Source organism: Sebastes fasciatus, chromosome 12 (assembly GCF_043250625.1).
Source record: "Sebastes fasciatus isolate fSebFas1 chromosome 12, fSebFas1.pri, whole genome shotgun sequence".
Classification (NCBI taxonomy): Eukaryota; Metazoa; Chordata; class Actinopteri; order Perciformes; family Sebastidae; genus Sebastes; species Sebastes fasciatus.
In genome coordinates, this window is record NC_133806.1 from 8,722,427 (window position 1) to 8,749,955 (window position 27,529).

The 27,529-nt window shown below is 39.7% G+C and overlaps 2 protein-coding genes across 4 annotated transcripts in view; both read left to right on the plus strand.

Moving 5' to 3' along the window:
• The first annotated feature begins 3,643 nt into the window (after nucleotides 1-3,643).
• elp6 (elongator acetyltransferase complex subunit 6) lies at nucleotides 3,644-7,349 on the plus strand. The gene is made up of 7 exons (XM_074653004.1): nucleotides 3,644-3,921; nucleotides 4,069-4,147; nucleotides 4,366-4,436; nucleotides 4,667-4,791; nucleotides 5,111-5,318; nucleotides 5,584-5,745; nucleotides 6,622-7,349. Exons 1-7 carry the CDS (start codon nucleotides 3,868-3,870, stop codon nucleotides 6,745-6,747), a joined length of 825 nt encoding a protein of 274 aa, XP_074509105.1. The 5' UTR covers nucleotides 3,644-3,867; the 3' UTR covers nucleotides 6,748-7,349.
• Nucleotides 7,350-7,930: 581 nt separating this feature from the next.
• Nucleotides 7,931-27,529, plus strand: part of scap (SREBF chaperone) — a 37,762-nt gene continuing 18,163 nt past the window's right edge. The window contains exons 1-8 of one of the 3 annotated variants that reach the window (XM_074653003.1): nucleotides 7,931-8,182; nucleotides 16,354-16,554; nucleotides 20,165-20,285; nucleotides 20,721-20,878; nucleotides 21,957-22,177; nucleotides 23,182-23,287; nucleotides 23,870-24,042; nucleotides 25,084-25,210. In XM_074653003.1, the coding sequence (XP_074509104.1) occupies nucleotides 16,433-16,554; nucleotides 20,165-20,285; nucleotides 20,721-20,878; nucleotides 21,957-22,177; nucleotides 23,182-23,287; nucleotides 23,870-24,042; nucleotides 25,084-25,210 (1,028 nt within the window). In that variant the 5' untranslated portion in view covers nucleotides 7,931-8,182; nucleotides 16,354-16,432. Of the gene's footprint in view, nucleotides 8,183-10,666; nucleotides 10,883-11,869; nucleotides 12,175-16,353; nucleotides 16,555-20,164; nucleotides 20,286-20,720; nucleotides 20,879-21,956; nucleotides 22,178-23,181; nucleotides 23,288-23,869; nucleotides 24,043-25,083; nucleotides 25,211-27,529 lie in introns of those variants that run through there. The other 2 variants (XM_074653002.1, XM_074653001.1) reach the window with 2 other exon arrangements.

Genomic DNA, 27,529 nt, shown 5'->3' on the forward strand with positions numbered 1-27,529 from the left:
TTAGAATATTAATTATGTGACACTTTGTGGTTCCCTGCTGGAATAATCTGTTTTTACTTGCAGACAATGTTGCAGAAAAGTAGACCATCTTGATTACTTGATTTGCCAAAGATTCTCATTCGGAGAACTTGAACTTGATAACCTTTGATGGGTTTTTTTTAGCATGATTCTTATTTTTTTTTGGCTCAGTCTCACCGCTCTCATCAACTTTCTTTCCAGAGGATAAACTGATAAACTCGCTGTACACCACTTGCTCAGAACCAAACAGCAGACAGACAAATTTAAGACACCAGCTGGTGAACGCAGTGAAGCATTTAGCAGCTAAAATGCCAGATATTTCCTTTCCTAGGAGTTTGTAGACACCACCAGCAAAGTTAAAAGAAGAGTGACTGTCGTACTTATATTCATCAGGTGGACACAAACACGACTCTGAACGCTGATGTTGTTTCAAATCTGCTGGATGTGTAAAAGTTTCCTCAAACGCCTGAACAACTTTATAAGGTGATAATATGTTAGTGTCATGTTTACAATTTGTTTTGCTGCCCCCAAATGGCCAAAATTAAAACTATTAAAGCAGCTTTAATTTATCATTTGGGATTATGATATTTTAAAAGATAGATTTGAGAAACAAATTATTCAACTAAAGCAAACAACCAAGAGCCAAAATGCTTTTGGTGTGACAAATATAAGGTGTGGTGAATTGACTACAACAGAAACAGTGGAAATAGAAAGGATTGAGTCATGTGAAATTACTGATAACATGTGAGCTACACTGCAGTGCAGCAGCTCAGGGATGGTATTGTTCTGCCTGCGACCTTTAGGAGAGCTATGTTATTAGTAGGGCAATATGAATTTAAAGATTAAAATGCAGATTCATTGCATTTGTAGTCTTGATGTGTTTGATATTGAGCTGCTGGAGAGCTACACACTGCCATCTGCTGATTCAAAACATGATCAGCTGCTAATAATCTATCTCCCATTTTACTTGAAGGTGTCTTATTCAGCTGTTCTGCATGAACCACGAGTATAAGATGGATGACGTACATTAACCATCCTGCATTCAATCATACTTGAATAAAAATGGTATGCAGGTTTTCTGTTTTTCTATTCAACGCAGAGCCACACATACCTTTTGTTGGCATCGATCTTCAGGAATGATCTTCAGCAGTGGATGATAAAATAACCATCTTTAGCAGCTAAAAAGATAATAATAACTTTATTATAGAGCGCATTTCATACAAGAAATGTAGCTCAAAGTGCTTCACAAAAAGAAAATGCAACACATTCAAACAATGGCTCCACTATGTCCACGAGCTAACTGTGTCTGTCTGTTGTTTGGTGCTGAGCAGGTAGTGTAGAGTGGCTTTTTAGAGGTTTTTCCTCAGCTTCCTGCTGCGGCCGAAATTATGAGAGTGGTGAGAGTGAACGAGAACAGTAAAGTTGTGGGCTGGACACATAAATAATTAACTGAAACTCACCGTAAAGCTCTGTAAAGCCGAGGGGAGCTGCAGATTTGGGTGATAATCGCCTTTCACACATTGTCACATTTGTCATTTGATACATTGTTTCTTATAAAAAATATCTATTATAGCAGCTTTAATGTCTCTTTTCTCCTTTTAAATAACCCCTGATAGTGCTGGATTAAAATATTCTGTATTATACACTTGAAAATTATAATGTGCACCCCTGATTTTACTTGATGTTTGTGCAATGGAACAAAAATCAACAACAACAAAAAAAACTAAAATATCACATAATGTACATCTTCATAAAAAGCATCTTCTACTTCACTAATGACTTGATGCTAAATTCACTTGGAAAATAAAAACTCATATTTCTAAACAGAAAGAAGAAGAGCTTTGTGATTGTACTGGGCCCATAATCCAGAGGGTTGATAGTTTGAAACAAGCGTAGGGTAAATATTCCTCTGTTACATTTCAAAATGTTTAATTAAAAATTAAAAACATATCTATGCATATCTGTTATTCCACTCAGATACATGTAGTGGAGTAAAATGTACAATAGCCTATTTGCCTCTGAGATATAGTGAAGCAGAAGTGTAAATTAGCAGAAAATTTAAAGGTCCCATATCGTGATCATTTTCAAGTCATTCTTGTATTTTGTGTTTCTACTAGAACATGTTTACATGCTGTAATGTTAAAAAAAACAACTTTATTTTCCTCATACTGTCTGCCTGAATATACCTGTATTTACTTTCTGTCTGAAACGCTCCGTTTTAGTGCATTTCAACGGAATTGCAACAGAATTGCATTTGCTAGGCAACAGTTTGGGTCCATGTTTACTTCCTGTCAGCTGATGTTATTTAAATACACTACAACAGGTAATAAACTGGGACACATTTAGAACGTTTATGTTTAAAACCGTGTAATGGTCTAAATATTGTATTATTTGTGACATCACAAATGAACAGAAATCCTAACGGCTTCTTTCAAATGCACAATTTCTGAATACGGGCTGTGTGTATTCCTCCGTATATTGAGCATTTTGATAGTTTAACAGTATTTATAAAGCACTTCAACCTGTTTTATAATATAAAAGACACGAAAATCTCACTTTTTATAATATGGGACCTTTAAATTCTCAGACTCCGTGGCAGAGACCCTCATTCATGCCTTCATCACCTCCCGTCTGGACTACCTTAATGTAGTCCTGTCCGGGGTACCCAGCAAAGCCCTGGACAGACTCCAGTATGTCCAGAACTCAGCTGCCAGGGTTCTCACCTGCACTAGGCCCTGGCAGCACATCACCCCTACACTCATCCACCTTCACTGGCTTCCAGTCAAGTCCCACATCAACTATAAACTCCTCATTCTCACATACAAATCCCTCCATGCCCTCGCCCCTCAGTACCTAACCGACCGTCTCCGGAAACTACGATCCTCTGACACTGTTCTGCTCTCCATCCCCCACACCCAGCTGAGAACATTCGGCGACAGAGCCTTCAGCGTCGCAGCCTCAACCACCTCAAACACCAGCTGTTCATCAAGGCCTATGATCTCAGCTGACTCTTCCTACACATCACTCTTTTAATTACCTAGCTATAGTTTCTCCTCTATGTTATTTATCAGTATGATTTTGTGTGCCCCCTTTGTAAAGCGTCCTTGGGTTTCTGAAAGGTGCTATATAAGTCCAATTTATTATTATTATTATTATAAATACAATTAAGCTACCTCCAAATTGTACTTGTACAGCACTTGAGTAAACATTAGTTACTTCTCTCACAACTACCACTACTACTCATTAACACGGCACTACCAACAGGAGGCGGTGTCTTCAATCTAATAAGGACACAAACACACAGAAGAAGTCAGACCCACAGTTTCAGTACGCATGCGCGAGTTCCACACCCACCATGTGCAAACAAAGATCGTCTATTAAGGCAGCTGTGCTAAACTGTCACCATGGAGACCATTATTCTGTCACAGACCTGAGGTAGTTGGACCTGAGGTAAACCCTCCCATGTAAACTTTCCAATTCAGTCTTCAAACTTAAGATTCTGTTTTTGTGTAGTCATCTAAAATCAATAAAACTCTCAAAACATAATTAAGAAATAACGTAAGATATTAATTTAGCAGTCCGTGGTCCAAAAGATTTTTCCGCCAGGTGCAGAGTGAGACCTCCTGTTTGGTTTTTACCTAGTCTTCGATAACTAGCATGCTACTTGACGTTAGCACAGCAGCTAGCTGGTAGTATCTTTGTTTATACTTATTAAACCTGCGAATTTACAAGGCACGTTTTGAGATTAATTTCTGTTTCACCACTCCTATTTTGTAACGTTGTTTTAGCTCCTCTTACAGCCCGTTTAGCTTGTATTATTCACAGTTAGGTTATCTAGTAGCATTAGCTATGTTTACAGAGCTCAACAGCATCTTGAACACAACTCCAGACAGCTTCACACAGGTGAGGACTTCACATCTTTAATGTATCTGGTATGGTAATAATGCACATTACACGTTGCTTTATTAAGCTGTAACACATTATTCTACATGTTAACGTTACTATGGTTGAGTTAAACCATTCTAAAGTTTGTAACTTTGTACTCTGCAGGGAGAGTTTGTGTTGCTCTCGGACAGACAGAGTGATGCCTCTTTCCTCATTCACCACTTCCTCTCTTTGTACCTGCGAGGTGAGTTATCACCACCTGTCAATGTCAACATGAAAGGAACTGTTCATTCATGTCTGAGATTTAGCTTGTTCTGAACCACAGTCTCTCTGTGATTGACATAACATTTTGGATGGTTGTCTGGATGTTGTCTGTGTGTGTTTGTGGGGTAAGCTGTGAATTGAATTGCCCTTCTTGGGATCAATAAAGGTGTCTGAATCTGAATCTCTTTTTTATTTCAGCACGCTGCAAAGTGTGTTTTGTGGGTCTGGTGCAGTCCTTCAATCATTACAGTGCAATCAGTCAGAGACTGGTGAGTCTACACTGTTGACATCCTTGTGCTGTATTCTGATTTAACATGTACAACATGTAAGAGAGCTGTTATCTTTTGGCTTTTAGTTTTAGGTACAGTATGAGAATAAAGCTTCTCTAGTTAATTTGTAAAATACATATTGATTGTACTTGCTAGCCCTGTATATTTTAGCTTGGTGCCATTATAAGTGATGACACTGAATTTGTGTGTGTCTGTGTGTGAATCCTCAGGGTGTAAGCCTAGTCCAAGCAAAGGAAAAAGGTCAGCTGGTTTTCCTAGAGGGACTGAAGGAGTCGCTGTCTGTTTTGATTCCTCAAGAAAGCGACTCCGGTAGTCAAGCTATGGACTTCTTCAGGTAAAAAACAAATGATCACTCACTTTTTGGTAGGGTTTTGTCACTTTATTTTCTTACCTGTACAGACTTATATATTTTATCGTCATATGGCATCACGGTTTATTTGTAACCCCCATGTAAATGAACTTAACTGTAATCATAAACTATTAATATGAGTTTGTCTATCTGGATTACCAATCCAACAGTATTACATTTACACTAGGGCTGTCAATCTCTTTCTTTCTCTCTCTCTCTCTCTCTCTCTCTCTCTCTCTCTCTCTCTCTCTCTCTCTCTCTCTCTCTCTCTCTCTCTCTTTCTCTTTCATGTCTCTGTCTTCAGGGATCCTGCTGTTGGCCTGAAGAGTCTGTATGAGTTTGTCCGGTCCAGTTTGACCAGTTCTAGTGGCGGGGAAGAGGAAGCAGAGGAGTGGGGACCCCCGGTGTTGCTGGTGGATGACCTCAGTGTGCTGCTGAGTCTGGGTGTGAGCGTTGGAGCCGTGCAGGACTTCAGCCACTACTGCCGAGCCACAGTCTGCTCCCAGCTACAGGTTAGATTCATTCTTGCTGTAGAATCAGGATTTATTTGAGATGTATACCGTTGAATCCCAACCAGTCACCCCTGGTTGTGCCGACTGATGTATATCAGTCGGCACAACCAGGGGTGACTGGTTGTGATTTAAAATGGCATTTGCAGTTGTATGTATCCATAACCTGTATTTACTTGCTGTATGTTCAATAAGGGGGTTAAGATGAAGTGAACAGCTCTAATAAAAACTCTATGTCTTATCACCATAACTTTGACTGTGACTGCAGGGCAATGTGGTGATGCTGGTACGCTGTGATGGGGAAGAAGAGGAGGACGACGGAGACGATGAAAGCTCAGAGAGACTTCTGAAGGGCCTGACCCACCAGTGTAGCCTCACTCTTCATGTACAGGGTCTCCCCACTGGCTACTGCAGGGACATACACGGGCAGGTGAGTGTGTTTGTCCGTACGGTTTTTCTGATTTTACATTTTACAACACTTCATAGATATGCTTAAAGTCCAAGTGTATTGCATTCAGGTGAGGACAGTGCTGCGACTAAAGATTATTTTCATTACTGAGTAATCTGCCAATTATTAGGGGTTGGGCAGCTCAACTGCTGGTCTCTCTTGTTTTTGTCAAAATTATTATTATTATTACTATTAATACTACTAATAATAATAATAATATTAGGGGCCGGGAAGCTAAACTTTGAAAATTCATAACAAATCAGCCGTACGTGCTACAACTTTGCAGCTTCCACCAAAATGTAGCCCAAGTGTGCAGAAATGTTGATATGCTTCAACCTGGCAGGAATCATGAAGTTCATCACTCTGTTTTTCTCAAAAACTGTAAAACTAATTAAACCTATCTCCTCCCACATTTTTTGCTTAATTGACAACAAACTTTCCACAAACCATCATTTTTGAATTATCAGAAATTGAGCCCACAGTGCCTCAAATCGTTTTAGTGTAAACAGTACTGTACACAGCTACTGCAAATTCTCGTTAAATAAAGCTCCAATGTTCATGAAAATAAATATCAAAATTGAGATTTTTGTTTTGTTTTTAGAAATATTACTGTATAATGATAAACCTAGATTCATGGTGGGGAGACCATTTTTGTTTTAGTTGTTTGATTGTACCTTTTTAATGTATTAATATATGAGGGAAATCAATGCACATACGGTATCAATAACTTAAAAGTGACAGAAATGGTGATACACATGGCATAAGGTCTGTAAGAGGTCACATATCTACAGTATAGCAAGGGAAAAGTGCAAGACACAATAAACATGTAAGTAAATCAATAGTGTTGTTTGTTTTCAGGTGGAAGTGTGTTGGAGGAGGAAACAAGGTGATGGGCAGCACACACAGAAGAAACTCTTTCAGTACAAGGTCCATGATAAAGGAGCCTCCTTCTTCGCTCCTGGGACATCCAGCGCTGTTCTCTAGTTCCACCTTTCAACATCCTTGTTTGCCACTTGTCTCTTTTACATGCGACAACCGACTTATATTTTAATATCACCAGACAATACAAATGTTGAGTGTTTAGCTGCCAAAGTGGTTGGCCAGGCTTTACGTTTGAATGCTCGCTAGTGTCAACGACCTAGCCTGGACCCCCGGCTGGCTGTCTGGAGGACGGACACTGTGATCCTGCCAGCTGATAGCCTGATTCCAGACCTCTGAATCGCTGCACACTTCTCCGATTTGTTTCCGCAGCTATTCAAATGAGTGAAGTGAAAATAAAATGACACTTCAGTCAGATTATCAGGCTGGTTTGCTGAAGGTATGACCACAGAATTATGCTATTGTCAATATTTGGTTACTAGTTTGAATCAGTTTTTGTGTGTTGACATGCATGCATGCTATGAATGCAGACCGTTTTACATTTGGGATGGATAGCGGACATTAATGGACAATGGACTGACTGATACTGTAGATCAGGGGTCAGCATCCTGCGGCTCTGGAGCCACAAGCGGCTCTTTAGTCCCTCTCCAGTGGCTCCCTGTGGATTTTTAAAAATGGAAATGAATAATAAATACATTTTTTGTTTACATTTTCATTTTAATTTATCATTGTTTTAGGTCTGGTACGACGGAGTATTAGGGCCACATTGAGGGGGGGAAAAAAATCAGATTTCGAGAATAAAGTGATAATAATATAAAGTAGTAATTTATTCTCGTAATATTAAAAAAAAAATTCTGGTAAAGTTATGACTTTGTTCTCGTAATGTTACCACTTTTTTTCTCGTAAGGTTACGACTTTATTCTGGAAATCTCTGGAAATATGTTTTCCCTCAATGTGGCCCTAATACATTTACACTTTGGCCCTCACTGCATTAGACTTACATACTATATACTTAGACTAAACTGTTACCTTCATCACAATGCTCAAATGTTTTGCGGCCTAAAATGGCTCTTTTGATAGTAAAGGTTGCTGACCTCTGCTGTAGACCAATAAATAAAACACATTAATCACAGGGACTGCTGGTATTTGGCTGAGAGAATAACAAGATGATTATTTCCAACCCAAATGCCCCTGAATGCATTTTGATTGAATAAAATCTAATAAAAATGGTGTAAAACATCATTATCCATATGCACACTAGAGGTCGCCCTTGTCCTTTGTTCTGCACACACACTCTGCAGAGTGAGAGGTCGAAGTGGAGAGGTCTCTCGCTCTCTCTCTCTCTCTCTCTCTGGAATTTGACAACCAGTAGATGTGAAACACTTGCTCCTCCTTGCATGTCAGCATCCTCGACTCGAGGCATACAAGATAGCCTTTAGCTAATCTCCAAAACAAAGGACTAACACGTCGAGCTGCTCGTCTGTTTCTCCAGTAAACCCACAGCAGCAACTACATCTGAGGATCTCTGAAGTTTGTGCAGGCAAGTGTGTGAAAGATATAACCCTGTTAGCATTAGCATGGAGAAAGCATGTGGAGCTGCTGCATTGTTTAATCCCTCCACAATGTTAGTGAATGAGCTTTAAAGCCATAGCTGCAAGGTTGTAGTTGTTGGGCTCAGTTTTGTGTTGTAAAACCAGTCATGAACCCTGGACAAACCATATTGTGCAGCTCAACGTCGTCACTATGCTAATAAACAAGCTAACGAGCGTTCATTTGTATTAGGCTGCAAACTGCTCTCTTAGTTTCACACAATGACAGCCATGTTAATAAGGTGTTGGTAACACCTGCCCCTGGTGGTATGGATGACCCCAGTTTTTCAATATATTCTGGTTAATTCGTGGAAATAACACATTGAGGAGCTAACATAGCTAGACGCTAGCATGCTATGTGTGCCAAGGCCTATAGAAGAAGGTTAGGTCACATGGTCTTGGGTTTGGGGTAGGACGCATGCGCAGTGTGACTGAAGCTGCGGTCGTGCTTTGTGATTGGCTCAAAAGATTCTACTGCGCATGTGCACATATGATACATGTTCAAGCCTCCTGTTATAGTCCTTGGTTGTGGCTAGCTAACGTTAGCTAGTCACACAGTAACGTTAGCAATGAACATACTGATCTGAAGGGTTTGGTTTAATGTGAGGTAGATGTGGTGTAAAGAGCTTTTACTGAAGGATAAACCTGTGGTGGATTACTCAATCCTAGGTGAATCCAGTTCTGCCTTGTAATTGTGTCTACTTAATGATAGAAGTTAAACTACTCTTATACTCTATTTATTTGAGGACACATCCTAGATAGCAGGTTTACACTTAACAGCAGCAGGTCCCTGAAAAGGAATTCATTTATGAAACTACCTTGAGCCCATTCAGGACAAATAGAGAGGCACATATGTGTGTTATCTTCTTTCTTTTGAGTAGCATTAATAAATTAGGACATTATTTGCATGTGCACAGCTCAGTGGGTTTTTACACCTTCTTATGTCAAACTATAGAATTGTTGACAAAAGGCCATGGACTGTTTGTTGGTTGAGGTGTTGCTAGAGATCTAATAATGAACATACTGATCTGACAAAGGTTTAATGTGAGGTAGATGTGGTGTAAAGAGCTTTTACTGAAGGATAAACCTGTGGTGGATTACTCAATCCTAGGTGAATCCTGTTCTGCCTTGTAATTTTGTCTACTTAATGATAAATGTTAAACTACTCTTTTCCTCTATTTATTTGAGGACCATCCTAGAATAATCTTGTGTGTGACCCCCTGGGCACATATAGGGTTACATGTGTGTTATCTTCTTTCTTTTGAGTAGCATTAATAAATTAGGACTTTATTTGCATGTGCACAGCTCAGGTGGTTTGACAGCTTCTCATGTCAAACTATAGAGTTGTCGTCAAAAGGCCATGGGCTGTTTGTTTGAGGTGTTGCTAGAAACCTAAGAGATAAGATATTCCTTTATTAGTCCCGCAGTGGGGAAAAGTGGGATAGTGCAAAAAACAAGATGCATCAGCTAACACAGTAGAAAAAAGAGCAAAACAAAGTGTAACAAAATATGAACCCTTTAAATAGAAGGAAGTATAGAAATAGGAGCAGTATATACAGTATTGACAATAAACAGACTATTAACAACATTGCACAAGTGGAAAATGATATTGCACAGTGAGAATGAATGAATGAATGAAATTCCACCTACAAGTGAACATACTGATCTGACATGGGTTTAATGTGAGGTAGATGTGGTGTAAAGAGCTTTTACTGAAGGATACACCTGTGGTGGATTACTCAATTTTAAGTGAATCCTGTTTTGCCTTGTAATTTTGTCAAAGTCTACTTAATATTAAAAGTTAAACTACACTTTTACTCTATTTATTTGAGGACACATCCTAGAATAATCTTGTTTGTGACCCCCGGGGCATCCTTGTGGTCCTGGCTTTGTGTTAACCACTGTGCTAGCGGCAGGTGATGTTGCCACAGGGTTGCATCAGCCCCGATCATCCCTGCATGTGTGTTCACTGTCTTGCGGTTGTGATAGCTATTTCACCATTTTGGCAAGTTTATCTTGATCTAGCTTGTAAAGACAGGTGCATGTGCTGGACAAAGATGACATTTGAACACTTTACTAAGTGTAATATTGTGTTTATATCTACAGTATATTTGATTAATTATATATCTGCGGATAAAATTAATCAAAAAGTAAAACTTTTGTGTCCTCATTGTCTTCTTCCTCTTAATAATTTGTCAGAAATACAGAAAATCCTTGTGCGGAAATGGAGACTGCCTGTTACACATCATTCCCTATTACATTATGGTTACTGATTGACAGAGCATTTCCCTCTTTTGCCATCAGCTCTGGTTGTAAAAGGCTGTGTTGCAGTAATCTTCTGCTCATCCACGTCGAGCTGGCCTTTACAGCAGGACTAATGGGCGTCACTGATCAGAGGAGCATGCTTTCACATTATGCAACTATGGGATTGAATGTGGATGCAGTTATGTTACGGAGAATGGACACAGCCTAATGCTTTCTGGAATGCTCTGGGTATTGGTGTAGTTTTTGGCCTACAGTAATTCACTTGAAGATATTTGATAAGGCTCGTAAATGCATTGCATGATACAGAAGATGGCTGATATGCTATTGGAATCTATAAACCCAGGAGATGCCTTCAAACTAGGTATTTTAGGGTGTGTTGAAAAGAGGTAAGCTGGTATTTTTACTTTTTTTTCCTAAATCTCCCAAGTACTATCTTAGTTTTTAAATAGTTTTGATCCAGTTCATCCATAAACTTAGTTCATCATTTTGCTCACAGTAATCTTGTAGGCATGTGGCTTTATAAATCTACCTTAATCTGCAAGCCACCTAATTAAGCTGCGGAGACACACAATGATCTCCCTAACTGAATTTGCGCTTGCAATGTGAAACACTGTCAAGGCTGTCCCTGTGTTTTTGTTTGCCGGCTCCTCATGTGGGAGGCATATAGACTGTTCTTTGTCAGACTATTAGTTTTCCAGCACGTATGCACTAAAGCACAGGGTTATTTACACAGAGACATTTTCCATGGTGTTGTCATGAAGATGTATTTATGGTTTGTTGGGTTTAAGCAGAAATTGTATTTTTTATTCCCTCAGCCATAGTAGCTGGTATTTCCCAACAAACACCATCCAGCCAGACAAAATAGGATTTCCAAACAATTGCTGGTCACCTGCCAAAGTGGCTGAAGAGATCACAAACTCATGAGCCTGAAACAACAGTTTACAAGCACCCAGTCTGTGGCTGGTATTCATTTTGTGCCCTGGTTGGGAAGTTTTGGTTTTAAAGCCTCCGTCTAACTTGTCATGCTTTTGAGATGTGAGCGTCTTGGCGTGCTGGCTCCATACAGGATAGGCTGTCAACAGAGGAGGAGGAGGGAGGCAGCAGGGGGTGGCCATAGGCCATAGGCCCTGAGCCCTGCTCGTTGAGTTTCCGATCGGCTCAGTCCCGGATTAGTTCACTGACGGAGATGCTGCTGAGCCTTTGCCAAATCAGTTCTCGCTTCCACACTCATGTAACCCCACGGCACGCAGTGAACTGGACATACAGCCGAGAGATGGAGGCATTCAGTGAAAGTTTTCACTTGCGAGAAAGTGAGCAGCACCAGAGCCTGGCTGAGAGTCGACTTTCCTACAGAAACGGAGAGCAGAAAGGCTTTAATTCAAAGGCTGTTTTGACCTTTGCAGAACCCATTGTGCAATATTACCGGGACACTGCTGTTTTTACTGTATAGGGTATTTATAACAGCAGATCAAGAGACTCCTGAGGCAAATTCCTCCCAGGGAATGTTTCCGTTGCTCCCGGGGGGACGAGCCGAGCAGTCGCACACTCTGCCTGAATCAAGAAGGGAGCACGCCGTTAACCACAAGGCACTGTTTAAGCTCCAAAAACCCAGTGCTGCTGCTTTCAGGGGACCTAAACGGCTGCGAGCCAGAGAGATCACCTGGTGTCCCATTAGCAGGTACGGTCTCAGAACAGTTCAAGGCTTGTAGATGGATACAGGACAGAGCTGTGTTGTTGTGTTTTGGCATGGTTGACAAATAACACGATGCTGAGGCTTAACAGTCAGTAGAATGAGACGCTGTACAAATCCAGCTGCAGCATGTGTGCCAGGGCAGCCGGTTAAACATTTGTAATAGAGCAGTGTGTAACTACAAACACTCGATAGGCAGCGCTGAACCGGTCTGCTGAGTAAACAGAGAGAGACAAGAGCCGAGATTGGGCAGAGAAGTCAACAGGAGATTGAGTTGAAATGGGAAACTGAAGGAACTGATTTTATTTGAACTTGTGAGGTGAACCACCCATAAGGCAAAGATTTCACTTATTGTTTGTACTTGGATCTTGTTAACCTGAAATCAGTGCTCAGGCTGCTGACAATCACAAAACCATGATCATTTGTGTATATATATATATATATAGTTTTGAGTCTGCCTGCGAAACTTATTTTAAATGATCAATTTAATAACCTTCAGTGGAATCTTATTGTGGCGGTTAGAACATCCAAATTTCTATGAATCGCTTATTCAAAGCATATTGTAATCAAAAACTAACCAAATGAGTCATGCAAGTTTTCTGTTTTACATATTTGAAGAATTTTGTCTAATATAATGCACGGTAGTGACACACAGTTCATTGCAGTAAGCATACATTTTAGGTGTTTAAATGTTGCTGGAACCAAATGGATTTGTGGAAGTTTTGCTTTAAAAACATACTTTAAAGATTATTTGATTAATGAACAGATTCATTTTGGAATAATTTGATTATTCTGATTGATTTTGTGTACGTTTACTCAAACATTATGAATAATGAAACCAGATAAATATTCTTTCTAACATTGTGATATAGAGTTCAGTCATATTATCCAGTCCTATAAGCTTTGAGTGAACTGACTGCTAGCTGTAGTATCACTGAAACCATTTAATGCAGAATATTGCTGCCATCGCTGAGGAGCTGGCGGATTGGCTGGTGTCACGAAACATTAAGCTGCAGCAACTATTCACCATCACTAGTGAGGAATCAAGATTAGGGCGATTATAATGGTTTCGTTATCTATTAATCTGTTGATTATTTTCTCCATTAGTCGATGAGTCGTTTATAAAATGTCCGAAAATAGTTAAAAATGGCCATCACCAATTCCTAAAGCCCATAGAGGAATCATCAAATGTTTTGTTTTGTCCAGCCAACAGACCAAAGCCAAAAGCTAATCAGTTTACAGTGATATTAAACACAGAAAAGCATCAAATCCTCACATCATAAAACCTGGCAACATGACTGTTTTGATAACTTAGACGATTAATCGATTGGCGTAATAGTTGCCGAACTTGCTGATTAATTTTCTGTCGATCAACTGAATGATCAATCAACTCATTCTTTCTGCTCTAAACAGAATAATTGTGTCGAACATTGTTCCAGAGCTTCCTATTGTGAAAAGAATACACTTTAAAGCATCTGTTTCTTGAGTTTATAGGTTTGTAAATATTAGGGCTGCAACTGACTATTACTCAAGATTCATGGTTCAAGATTCAGGATGTTTATTGTCACTCCGTTTAGTACAATCGTGTGAAATGCTTTCGCTGGGAGGCTCCATAAAAGAAAGAAAATAAATAATAAATATAAAAAAGACATATAAAATATAATACAATAAAATAAGTATAAAATATCCATTTAAGAAAAAAACAAATATACAGACAAATTGCGTATTTCACAGGGGTTGGATTGCACTTTGTGTGTGTGTGTGTTATTCATTTAGTAGACTTATGGCTCATGTTTGAAGATTGTGAAAAATGCTCATCACAAGTTAGAAGAGCTAAAGTTGATGCCATTCAATCTTTTTTTAATTTGTCCAACAAATGGCAAAAGATAGTCAATTTGCAATGATATAAATAATAGAGTGCAGAAAAGTCTCATATTTTAGATGTGTGTATGTGGATATTTCCTCCCTAATAATGATTTCTAAAATAGTTGTCAATGAATTTGAATCTATGAATCTACTAATCGTTTCAGCTTCCAGCTTATCCCTCTGTGCTTTCCTACCTGAGTGGAAGTGGAATTTACCCACTATCCAATAACAAAAGGCTGTTGTCAGCTGAACCTGGCGTTTTTTTTTTTACCCAGGTGTGATCGACGAGACATGAACATCTGTTTGCTTCAGCCTAGCTGCTCAGCCGGAGTTGCGTGTTTTCTACTGGTGGGAATGTGTCCACACCTTTTTGGCTGCTGAATGAGCTGTGTGTTTCAATGTTGTCTAGCATGTGACCCCAGTATGAGCTGGTCTGAAGGAAAAACACACCGTGCATTTAGTCAGCAGCATGTGTGCCAAAACCTGGAGTAGCATGTAACTAATTAGGTGTTCAGGACAGAGCTCCACTTTAAGAGCTGTCCTCTCTCTCTCTCTCTCTCTCTCTCTCTCTCTCTCTCTCTGTGTGTGTGTGTGTGTGTGTGTGTGTGTGTGTGTGTGTGTGTGTGTGTGTGTGTGTGTGTGTGTGTGTGTGTGTGTGTGTGTGTGTGTGTGTGTGTGTGTGTGGAGATGTACCACAGGATTTGCCCCCATGAGATACAAGTAGGAATGCCACTATACCAGAAATTCGGTACCAATACCAGTGAACTTCCGTGTTTCTCAATACCCAAATCTACCACGGTAAAAAACAAAACAATAAATCCCATATACTTCAACATACGATCCTTTATTACCATTTTCATAGGTTTTTCAAATTTATTATCAATCCTCGATGATCCGCCTGAAGTTTCTTACCAAAAACAGAATTTTACAACATTACATTTGAACTAGGGATGTCCTCGACCAAAGAATTCCTAGTCGACTAATACTTTTGTCGACCAAATGACTAGTCGATTTAATCGACAGATCTGTAAAACTGGGTGTCTCCACAAAGAATCACACAAAAGCACCACTTTAAATCTTGTGTTTACCAAAGATGTGCTCATTAGTTTCTTAGAAATGAGACACTTAAGCATAAAAAGTACGACTAAATTATCGACTAAAGAAATCAAAAATGCACTGTGCTGATTGATTTGTTAATTGATTTTTCTGGTCCTTAATCTCAAAACTGCCATGACAGACTTTTTTCTGCCACAGGACAATCTTTGAGGGGAACATTTACAGGCTTAATGAAAATCACTCAGTCACTGAGTACAATGAGTGGACAGCAGCATGCTGGCACACATAAGAAAAAGCCTTTATGTGGTCTGCAATGAGACAGTGATTTATGGTGCCTTCAAATGGGGTCGTGTTTACAAGATGAGTCCATATGGACGCCCCCCTCTTGTGGTATTCACAACCTCGTATGTGGAAAGTTTCTGAAAGCTGCGAGTTCAGGAGTTGTGAGGTGTTTGTTAACGTTGTGAGAAATGGCAGCGCCCATGGAAATTTATTTTTTGGTGCATAATAACTTAATATATTGTAATTTTAGTCATACTGTATATTGTTTTTCTTGGTAATTGTATATATATAAGGCACCATTACTCTGGAGGGTAGGCTAACCTGTGAATTTTGATAATGTACGATGACATTATCAGCTCTCCAAGCCGAGTGCCTGTTGAAAAATGATCCAGATGTGGAGTTATTATTGTATTAAAATTGGTTTGTTTGAGAACAATAACTTCTGATGTTTGAGATCAAGTCTTAGTATTCCCCCGCGACCCCTAACGGGATAAGCGGTTGCAGATGGACTGTTACTGATCACTTTCCACACAGACAGTGTATTGTCATTTTTACATATTGTTTCACATATGTATTTATTAACCCCGAACTTTCAGGAAGCACACTAGAAAACTAGAAGGCAGCCAGAGATTACATACATTATCTTTGCCAGAGCTGCACAGCACTCTACATTTATAGTTTTTAATAGTAGAACGTGAACAATTTTCAACATTTCGATACAAATCTGAATTAAAATATTCACACATATATATGGACAGTTATGCAGCAACTATTTGAATTTTAATAGATACATTTTCAACACACACCTTCGTCCTCAAATAGATTTTACACTATACCACAGACCTTTCTTGTCTGCGAGCTGATTCTGTGTGTGTGGGGAATACATTGCGGTAGCTTCTACAATGTGCAAGGCAAACCAACAAATGTCTATCCGTTAAACTATCGTCTCTCTCACTCCTCCAGGTCCCTGGATGCCCCACGGCGCACCGTCCTCGGCCGCGCAGTGCTTCCAAATGGCCGGGAGTTGACCCCGCCCACCAGGATGACGCTGCGCGAGCAGCTGAGAGAGAAGATCTCGGCGGCTTTCTACCGCCACGGGCTGCTATGTGCCTCCTACCCAGTACCCATCATCCTCTTCACCTCCGCCAGCATCCTCACCTGCTGGTAGGTGTTCTGTCTGGGGTTTACGTTTAAATGTTTCTATGCTCAAAACTTAAATGAAATTCTGTTTGTTTGACGCTAGACATTTGGAGCATCAGTATAAATACGGGTAGTAGTAGTTTGTTATTGTGTGTCTCGCTTGGAGAAGACATGGAAGTATTGTATTTATGTTGACGAGAAATGGCCGGCTTCCAACAGCTAACGTTTCGAACACTCATCCTGTTGATTTCAACACAGATTTGTTCACAGTGAACCATTGTCAGGTAAAAATAGGGTGCGTCCCATCAGGTTTAGTAGTGCCATGCTGTTGAGCGCTTTTTTGAGCCGTGGCTCCAGTCCCAAACAAACTGAAACATGATACGGTGTGCGTATGTGCCATTGTGCAAGCGTTACTGTCGGTAAGCATCAATTAGAGGACTCAATAGTCACAGAGGCATGAGATGCCAAGAACGCGGACAACTACGCTTCTCTATTCCCATCACTAGCATTTTCCCTGCATGCCAAAGTGGCGGATGTCCTGATGATTTCGCCCGCCACTGCCAACAATTTACCCACATTTGGCGGGTGCTAATTTCAGATGTATGACTAAACATCTTAGTATTGCCTTCTACTTAGTGCAGACTCCCTTAAAACATGAGAGAAAAGCAATCCAGTGTAGACAGACTGAATTGAAGAGAAAGTGATTGGACAGACGAGTAACCGGCTCAGCTCCTCTGAACCGGCCATCTGCACACACACATAACAGCCCCCCGCCGACACCGCGACACAAGCATTCACTTAACACACGCACATTTCTACTCTTGCTAAATCTCTGGTCAAAAGAGAGGACATAGGTCACAGAGTTTGGCCTGGCTTCATCAGCAAAGGCATTGTAAAACAATCTCAGCAATCTGAAACACAAACATGCACCTGCTGCGAGCTGTCCTCGCAGCACCTTGCAGCAGGGGTGCAGAGCAAACGGGCGGCTGACCACCACCCGGGGCGAAGTGAAAGAAAAGAGCTTGACGACGGGGATGTTAAAGGCAGGACACCGAGCAGAGGGCTGTGAGAAAATGGCCCTGTGAGAATGGGAGGCCTGTCCCTCCATCTGCCTGTCAGGATGGGGGCTGGCTCTGCACAAAAGAGGCCTTTGTGGAGGTACAGTGACCTTGCAGAGTGGGGGAGGCATGGAGGGAGGAAAACCAAGAGACAGAAGAGAGGTTTCTATCCAAACTGACAGGCAATTTGTAAAAGGGAAATTTCTTACTTACAGCATAAAATGACAATACATTGTCCGCGTGGAAGGTAATAATGTTACTGATCAATAACGGTGACTCAGCAAATACCAGGCCCTCCCATCTCTCCTCCAGATAATACAGAAATACTAAGACTTGATCAGAAGTTGTTATTGTTCTCAAACAAATGTATTTTCTTCAACATAATAACTCAGATCATTTTTCAACAGGAACACTTGGAGTCTTGTATGATTTACAAATTTGTAAAGCTGATAATGTCATCATACATTATCATAAATTCACACACATTTAATGTATTCACGATAGATAGCCTTCCCACCAGAGTAAATCATTGTCTCATTGCAGAACACACAAAGGCCTTTTCTTATGTGTGCCAGTATGCTGCTGTCCACTCATTGTACTTGGTGACTTAGGGATATAGGTGATTTTCATTAAGCCTGTAAATGTTCCCCTCAAAGATTTTCATGTGGCAATCAACTAGAGCTGCAATGATTAATAGATAAATTGATTAGTTGTCAACTATTAAATAAATCACCAACTATTTTGATAATTGATTCATCAGTTTGAGTACTTTTTTAAGAAAAAAATAAATAAATTCTCAGATTCCAGCTTTTTAAATGTGAGTATTTTCTAGTTTCTTTACTCCTCTATGACAGTAAACTGAATATCTTTGAGTTGTGGACAAAACAAAACATTTGAGGACGGCATCTTGAGCTTTGGGAAACACTGATCAACATTTTTCACCATTTTATAGATCAAACAAGTTATCGATTAATCGAGAAAATAATCAACAGATTAATTGATTACAATCAACAAAACAATCAACACAGTGCATTTTTGCCTTAAAAGTAAACGGAGCAAACAGGCAGTAAATAGAAACTGTATCATTGTGTGTAATTCTCTGGTTTATCAGTGAAGTACACTGCAGACTGGACTGAACTCTTTGCTAACTTTATACGAGTCCAGCGCAGGTCAAGCACACATTGAGTAGACCTGCATCTTAAAGGGGTATTACACAGCTGCAATCCTCCTCTTTTTGCATGTGCCATTTTATATACAAAGTTTTAAAGGCTCTTTATAATTAAATAGTGCAAGAAATCTGTCTTTACTGCTGTTCTGACTAGCTGCTAATATAAATTCAAGCTTGGTCTTGACGACAGCCCATGTGGCCAGCTTTTCTTGAGGGGCTCTATCTCGACTCGACCGCCTACTGTAAAAGCTGATATATTGACATCATGCTTGACTAATGTCAGTCTGACACCTTAGCTTAGTAATGCTTGAGTGCTTGTGGTTTTACAAGGATTTAAATTAGCTGTGTTTTTGTTAAACGAGCTATAAAGGAAATTCAGAGTCTGGGCCAGGATTGCCTACACACGGCTCTCACCTCTGACGTCACAGCAAACATGGAGGGTTCAACGTTAATGTTTTTTTTTAATTCTTCAAAAATCTACTTGCCCAAGGTCAATTTTTACTTGCCCCTACACAAATTGTTTTATTTATTAGTGATTATCAAATAAAGTTATTTGTCATGTTTTATCCGCCTAGCTCTCAAACTTTCTGCAAACTGCTCAATACATAGTTGGAGTTTTGCCCACATCCTCTCCAACGCCACCCAACTAAACTCCTGTTTCCAGGATAACTGGAATGATCACTTGCGCTTCAGCTCATAAACTTTGTCTTTACCGCATTTTCTCGCAAGTGTCTGATACTGTGCATGTGCAACTCTCAACAGAGAGGAGAAGGGAGTGAGATGGCTCAAGTTTCAAGTTTTGTTTATTTATAGAGCACATTTAAAAACAACAAAAGTTGACCAAAGTGCTCTACAGTGGTAAAACAATATATAAAAACTCCTTAGCTACTTTTCTTTTTTACCACTTGCCCGATCCACCTCTCCTACCGCCACTGAAAGCTCATCTGTCAGCTATATCACTGAGTTGCCCAACACCACCATTTTAAAGTGAACTTGTCGGCCCTACACACACAAACAGGACAAGAAATTAGTGGTTTGGTGCTCAGAGGGAACTTGTTCCATAAGGACCCACCCATTTCCAGGAGGAATAGGGAGGGGGTCTCTCCAGGTAACACTTAATCCTGCAAGAAAAGCCGGAGGCCGTGGTGTCATGTTCTCTGAAGGTGTTGCATAGTGAACACACACACAACACGTGTGTATCAAGTATCTGCTGGGTATAAGCAATTTTGCAGCTTCACAAATACTAAGACGTGATCTGGTTCTGCATTTCATATCAGAAAACATTGTAGCTGCTCATCAGTCTGAGAAAGAAATAGTTATTTGTTGTAACTACTGCCTAAACAATGGATTTATGTCAAAAAATTAAACTGTACCCTGTCACCCCCTCCCCCAACTCTCCCTCTCTCAGCTATCCGTTATTGAGGCTTCCCCTGCCTGGGACGGGTCCTGTGGAGTTCACCACAGGGGTGCGAGACTACAGCGTCCCTTCCCATGAGCCTCAGGGAGACCTCGGAGAACGGCCCGACTGGGTAGGAGAAGAGAAAGCACACACATTTATATGCATCCTAGAATTTGTCCTTATTCTTAGATTCCCTTAACTTTGAATCCTAAACTTCATCTTAATCTACAACTAATTATAATCTTAAATCAGAATCCTAACCCTAAACTCAACAACACTGTCCTCACTCTGAAAGTGTAAAACAAGTTCTCCAACCCAGACAAAGAAGTTACAAAGTAAAGATGGAGGCTCATAAATAATGAAAGACAAACACAAAGCGATGGCTCTCTTGCTTGTCAGCGGTAGTTTTAATTTACAGCAAGCCTTTGAGGCAGGAAACTTTACAGCATTGACAGAAGACTTTCACTGTCTTGAGTTCTCGTTTAAAAAAATAAATCATTAAACCTGCTAATGTGTTTGGATCACTGGACAAACTGATTGTGTCCTGTTTGTGTGTTTGCTGTAGTACCGGGGTCCTCCGGTTGCCTACATCCAGCAGGTGTTGGTGAAGGCGGCGGTGTCTCCGTGGGACAGCAGCCTGGTGCCGGTGGACGTGTTTCGGTCGCCGCTGGGTCGAGCTTTCAGCCTGCTGGAGGAGATCCGCAACCACGTCCACTCTGACAGGTAAACACACACCTACATACTGGTAGAGGACAAACCACATGTTCATTCTTTTCAGTAGAAGGATGTCAATACCTGTATACTATGGAGGATGGAACCTGCCAAAATAAAAATAAATAAATTGATAAATAAATAAATGTCATTAAATGTAGCAAAAAGAATATAATAAAAATACATGTAGCCATTAATTAATTGATAAAATGTGACATCAATGCATTGCTTCTTTATTTATCTTTGTATTAATTCACTTATGTATTTACTCCTCTGTTTAATTCCCTTTTATTTATTTAAGTATTTATTTTTATTCATTTTAAAATGTATTTATTTATTTTTGCATTTAGTTTTTATTTATTTTATATTTATTTTTAAATGTGTATTTATTTATGTATTCATGCATTTATTTAACTCTGCATGTCCCAAAACTAAGGCTGCAACTATTATTTACTCAATTGATTAATCTACTGCTTACCTTCTTGATTAACCGATTTAAAAAATATTCAGCTCAAAATGTAAGAACAGAAGTTGTTGTCTTCAAATCGCTTTTGTCTGAACAACTGTCCAAAACCCCAAAATATGTATTTTTTCTTGATTAATTTGTTATCAAAATAGTGCAAATTAATTTTAACTAACTAACTAATTTACTATTTTGCTTTTGGTATGAGAGAATGAAAGAAAAACATCGATGACCTTCAAATAAATTGTTGACTTCCAGCGAGATAGATAGTCGGGCACGTGCTGTCTTGCAACGCTGTGTTTGTTTGACAACTGTACTTTACCAAGCACTGATATGAGTGCTGATTCGTAGAACAGTTTCTCATTTTGCTTGGAAGTTGCACAGTGCAGTTTATTTTGAATGTTCAAATCTAGAACTTTTCTAGAGTAAAGAGAGAAATTAATAACACGGTACCTCCCTTGTCTTATTATTGTTCAATTATGCTGTAAAATTGATAGATTAATGTTATCTTCTGTTCAAATAGTAATTACAATTTTTTTGAGCTTTGTTAATATCAACTACTCCTCTCTTATCACCTCCTCCCGTCTGTTCCTCACCTCTGTCTTCTCCTTGTCTCTCCTCTGTCAGCTCTGGGGTTCGCAGTCTGGAGACGCTGTGTCTCCAGGTGACAGACCTGTTTCCAGGGTTACGGCGGATGCAGTCGGTGCTGCCAGAGCACGGCTGCCTGCTCGTTTCTCCCGGCAACTACTGGCAGAACCAGCGGGAGCTGTTTGACTCGGACCCCGACCTCCTCAAGACCATTCAGAAACATGAGCCGAAAGGCCTGCACACCTCAGCCACGCTGCGAGGTAGGGACGAGGAGGCTTTTTGTTTTTTTTACTTTAAACTGGCTGTAATCCATGACATGAGCTGGTAGGTCTTGTTGAGTTGGTATCCAAATGAAGCCTTCAGTTTAACTTTAGGAGTGCTGTGCTCTTCATGTTTTGAGACATTAGGCGGCCTAGATTACTCACCATATCCAGTCTGAAAGGAAAGGGCATTTTACTCTCTAATCGAGGCTGCCGGTTCCAGAGGTGAAGGCTTATCACTGAGTGTATGCTGAGCATCTTTGATATAACAATTTGGCTCTTATCTTGACTGTCGGCTTATCAATGTAATGGTTTGTATGTTTGTTTAAAATGCATCATGAAGTTGCAAAATAAAGGAGTGGAGTTTATTCCAACAAGGCAGTCTGCCATCATTCAACAGGGAGTAATTGTAGGGAGGTAGTGAGCGGGGGATTAGTGGTATCAGAAAACTAAGAGGCTTTCATATTGACAGAGAACAAGCCGTTTCATTCCTTGAGAACTTAGTGAATTGTCTTAAAACTTTACCCACTGACACAGTGAACCAAATCACCCTCCCTGACTGGGCAAAGCCAGCTCAGCATTCTGCCTCACCTTCCAGCTCAAGCGATTTAGAGGTGGGGAGCTTATTCTGGAGCTGTAGTCAGGGACGGCGTGGCTGATGGATACAGTCAGAATGATACTCTTGTTCACATTGAAGGCCAGCCAGACTGGCGACTAGGGCTGCACAATATATAGTTGTTGTTTTTTTATCGTCATCGTGATGTCAACACATTCCAAATAAAATGTCTGAATATTCTTAAGAATTAAAAGTTCATTACTCTTTTAAAGGGCGTACTTGCATTATTTTGCTATTATATTGTCATTATATCAGTGGCATAAAATAGCATTTATCGCACTTATTTCTAGGACAATATATTGTCCAACAAAGTTAGTTATCATGACAGGCCTAATGTGCTGCACTATGTTTGTTTAATAATTTGTGTCTGTGTATTTGTATGTTTTAGACCTGCTGTTTGGCGTCCCTGGAAAGTACACTGGGGTCAGTCACTACAACAGGAAGAGGGTGGTGACATACACAATCACTGTAGTGCTGTCCAGCTACGATGCAAGGTGAGTTAGTTATGCAAACGAAGAGAAATAGAAGTGCGTTTTTACTTGAATTTTTTCTCTCTTTTTTTTTTACTTTTGCTCAGAAATCACACAATGGCTGTTGTTTCATCTGTTAAGAGAACATTTAGTTTAGTTTATCACACTAAGCTGAATATATATATATATATATATATATATATAAACTTGAAACTGACATAATGCAGAGTCTTTCAGGCACCGATAGTGATTTTCACTATTCACATAATAAATAATATAATTCCTCTAATGTATTTATTATATATATATTTTTTTATTTTTTTCGGATGTTTTTCAACGTTTTTTCCACATTTTACAAATTTTTTTTAATATTTTTCAGACCCTTTTCACATATTTTTTGCAGATATTTTTCGGACATTTTTCACATTTTCTGGGGATATTTTTCACATTCCTATGTTCTTCAGTTTTCACTATTTGTTTCACACATTTTACTAATAATTTGGGGATATTTTTCACACATTTTAAATATATTTTTAAAAATATTTTCACATATTAATTGGGATATCTGCAGTGCTGATGATGATCTTGATGTCTGTGTGTGTCCAGGTTCCTGGGCAGCATGCGGGCCCGACTAAAGCAGCTCCACCCGTCAGCCAACTGCAGCCTGAGAGACGACCACATGGTTCACGTCCACTTCAAAGAGGAGATCGGCATCGCTGAGCTCATCCCCCTCGTCACCACATACATCATCCTTTTTGCCTACATCTACTTCTCCACACGTTAGTCCCACTCCCTGCCTCTCTGCTCTGTCCTGTGGGACTTGTTCCACCATACTTTTTCTTTCTTTCTTTTTTCATTGTTCACACACACACCACTTAATCTTTTGAAATGTGCCAAAGATCCAGACTCGGGCCTATTGCGCCTTTGTGTGCGCACGTGTGTTTGTGTGCCAAGGTTGTTCCTGTCTGGTGCAGGGATAATCCTCACACAGGAACATTGTACACTGCTGTAAGAATGCACCCGCCTAACCCTAAGCGACTTGCGTGTGCAAATATTACTTCAGAAATCAAACACACACATACTCAGCCAATTAGTTGATTCATGTTTGGCACCTTGTTAAAGACATTTCTTTCCAAATTGAATGTGCAAAATTAACTTAAAATTTTATGTTTTTAGTTTCAGATTTTTAACACAAAGTTCTTGATTCCCATTCAAAAACATTTTTTTTTATCATTAGAATAATTATTTAACTTTTTCCCTTTTTGCTGACATAGTAGTAAATTATTCTTCCTTTTACGTTAATCAATTTTAAAGAACATTATGTAGTTAGATCTTTACAATGTAACGATTTTCAAAATTTAAGTTTGAATGCAAAACCTTCATAGCTTGAAAAATAGTCACATTGGTAAATGCGGAGGTGAAAACAAGAAGGTTATAAAAGTCTTAAAATAAGATGGATTCATGTTGAAACAATTATGGATTATAAAACATAAATGCCTTTTTGAGTTCTTAAAAAAATCATGTTTCTTGCTCCACTGTTGGCTACATCAAGAACTTTCAAGATCATGTTTATTTTAATATCAGATTTGGTATTTTATTTCATTAATCATCTAAAATCTTGAGTTTTCAAATTTCCTTTTTATGAAAATCCTGGTGCAGAATTGATAACCTGGGTGATGAAGTAGTCTCCTCAGCAGATCACCATCATTTGTTTGAGTGACTTCATGGCTCGGGTATTAAATAATTAAAAAGTTAATGAAACAGTTATATGGATAGCTGTCGTGTCTTGCCCTCATCATATCTTCTTTTCCTCCCTACAGGTAAGATTGACATGGTGAAGTCTAAATGGGGTCTGGCTCTGGCTGCTGTGGTCACAGTCCTCAGCTCTCTGCTCATGTCTGTGGGACTGTGTACGCTGTTTGGACTGACACCCACGCTCAATGGAGGGTAGGAATGCCCACGTTTTTCTACGTGTTTCAGTTTTGGAAGATAACCAAGAAGTTTTTGTCTCCAACCTTGTGTGTTTGTTAGTTTGCCTGAAGGACAGAAACAGAGATGAATACTGAGAGTTTGTGTTAATTTTTGCCAGTAGAAAATTGTTAGTTTTTACCCAAGGAATCCATTGGTACACTGGTACACTTCAGCACACTGACACACTGACAGCTGTTGTTGCCTGTTGGGCTTGAGTTTGCCATGTTATGATTTGAGCATATTTTTTATACTAAATGAAATACCTGTGAGGGTTTCTGGACAATATTTGCCATTGTTTTGTGTTAATTGATTTCCAATAATAAATATATACATACATACATTTTTATAAAGCAAGCATATTTGCCCACTCCTGTGTTAAGAGCAAGCAATGTAGCATTTAAAAGTCTATTTATTAAACAGAGTCTGACAGTGCTCACTCCACATAAAACATACATTACATCACTTTCAGCAAAGTTCATGGAGGACAATGAGGGCGAAACAGCATCATCGATCTGTTTTAACTGAATATTCTCTGGTCTAGCTCAGCTAAAAACACACAATTCTTCAGCATGTTAGCTTTGTCGTTCACTACCGACAGGCTGAGCCCCGTACTCTGAAACACGAGAGCAGAGGATACTGATCATGTGGAATATTAGCAGAATGAATATAGGTGAAGCACTGCTTTGGTTTACGACCAACTACCTGCAAAACTAATAAAATTCCCATCAGTCTCAGCTGTACTTCATTTTTAGTATTAATTAGCAAATATTATGATGCTAACACGCTTAACTAAGATGGTGAGCATGATAAACATTGTACCTGCTAAACATCAGCATGTTAACGTTGTCATTGTTAGCAAGCTTGTACATAATTTTTTTTGACAGAGGTAGTTTTATCAAGACCAACTGCAGTGGAAACCAGACCAAAACAATTAATCTCCAACTTATTTATGGGAGGTCACAGAAAAGTTCTGCAGCCCTTGTTATGCTCTGCTATTGACATTGAAATGTATCCTGTTAATATTTACAGCCCCAAAAGGCCGTTACAGTTTCATCATCTTATCTTAGTCACAGAAAGACAAGGACGCTAACACACACACTTGCACACACATACACACAAACCAGCTATTGACTTCCCACTTCCTCTGCATTGACTTTACATGGATTTACGTTAATGTTTACAGCAGGTGGGCAGAAAAATGTGTGTGTTAGTGTGGATGAAGAAGAAGGGGACGGGGCGTGGATGTGGGTGGGACTCCGCGAGGGGGCAGGGATACAGCGATATTGACATTTAATGGTTGTCCAATCATTTGAGGATTTTTAGGAAGCAGACATTGTGGCGTGACAACAGCACACTGTTGTCCAACCACTGACCAAGATCCACGCAAGTCCGCTCTGGGCTGTGCTTGAACTTTCTGTGTGTTTGCATAAACACACATCAAGGTCAACATAACTAAAGATATGAAGGCACACTACACATTCTGCTTACTCATCGTTGACTCCACATACCGGGCTCTTGATATAGTGGAAGTGATAGGGAGTGTGTGTGTGTTTATTATGTACAGTGTTACTGAGTGTGTCTGATGTCACATGCAGAGCTCTGTGACCCAGTTATACACTTCTACAGTACAAGCTTATCTATACTCTCAAATTAATCTCTCTGTGCATTTCAACAGAGGAGGTAATTCCCCGCAGGCACCTGCCAGGTATTGATTCATAAATGAGCGTAATTATTTGCTTAGAGGTACAGTGTGTAACATTAATTAGCAGAAATGGAATATAATATTCTTCACTATCATTAGTGAATAAACATCTGAAACTAAGAATCATTGTGTTTTCGTTAGCTTAGAATGAGCCCTCCGTCCGTCCCATTCTCATGTATGCTGCATCTCCGGCATGCCTGTAGGGAAATTCATTACATCTGACACAAACATCCACTGAGACTCAAAGATAAACTGATTAGAATTTGGTGGTCAAAGGTCACGGTCAAAAGCCGTGTTTCCATTCAATTGTGTCGCGAGTTTTAAGCGAACTTTTGAAATTTCGCAGAAAACGAAATGCAAATTAAGCCCGTTTCCATCATCTGGTTTGGAGTGAATAAACTCGGCTACAGCATAGTTTCATCAGTAGCTGGCACTATAGGCTACACATGGTTGTTATCTGCCAGTAATTCCAGCATTTGCATGCTATGGGAATATCTGAGAACACGGTCAATGTCACCTCACAAAATGAATTTGGCCATAACTGACAATTTCACACAAATGTCTAACAGGAGAAAATGATGACATTTTGGACA

Coding starts and splice junctions, on each gene's coding strand:
- elp6 (XM_074653004.1), top strand. CDS start 3,868: ATGTTTACAGAGCTCAACAGCATCTTGAACACAACTCCAGACAGCTTC. Junction 3,922..4,068: donor CTCCAGACAGCTTCACACAG/GTGAGGACTTCA, acceptor TGTACTCTGCAG/GGAGAGTTTGTGTTGCTCTC. Junction 4,792..5,110: donor CAAGCTATGGACTTCTTCAG/GTAAAAAACAAA, acceptor CTCTGTCTTCAG/GGATCCTGCTGTTGGCCTGA.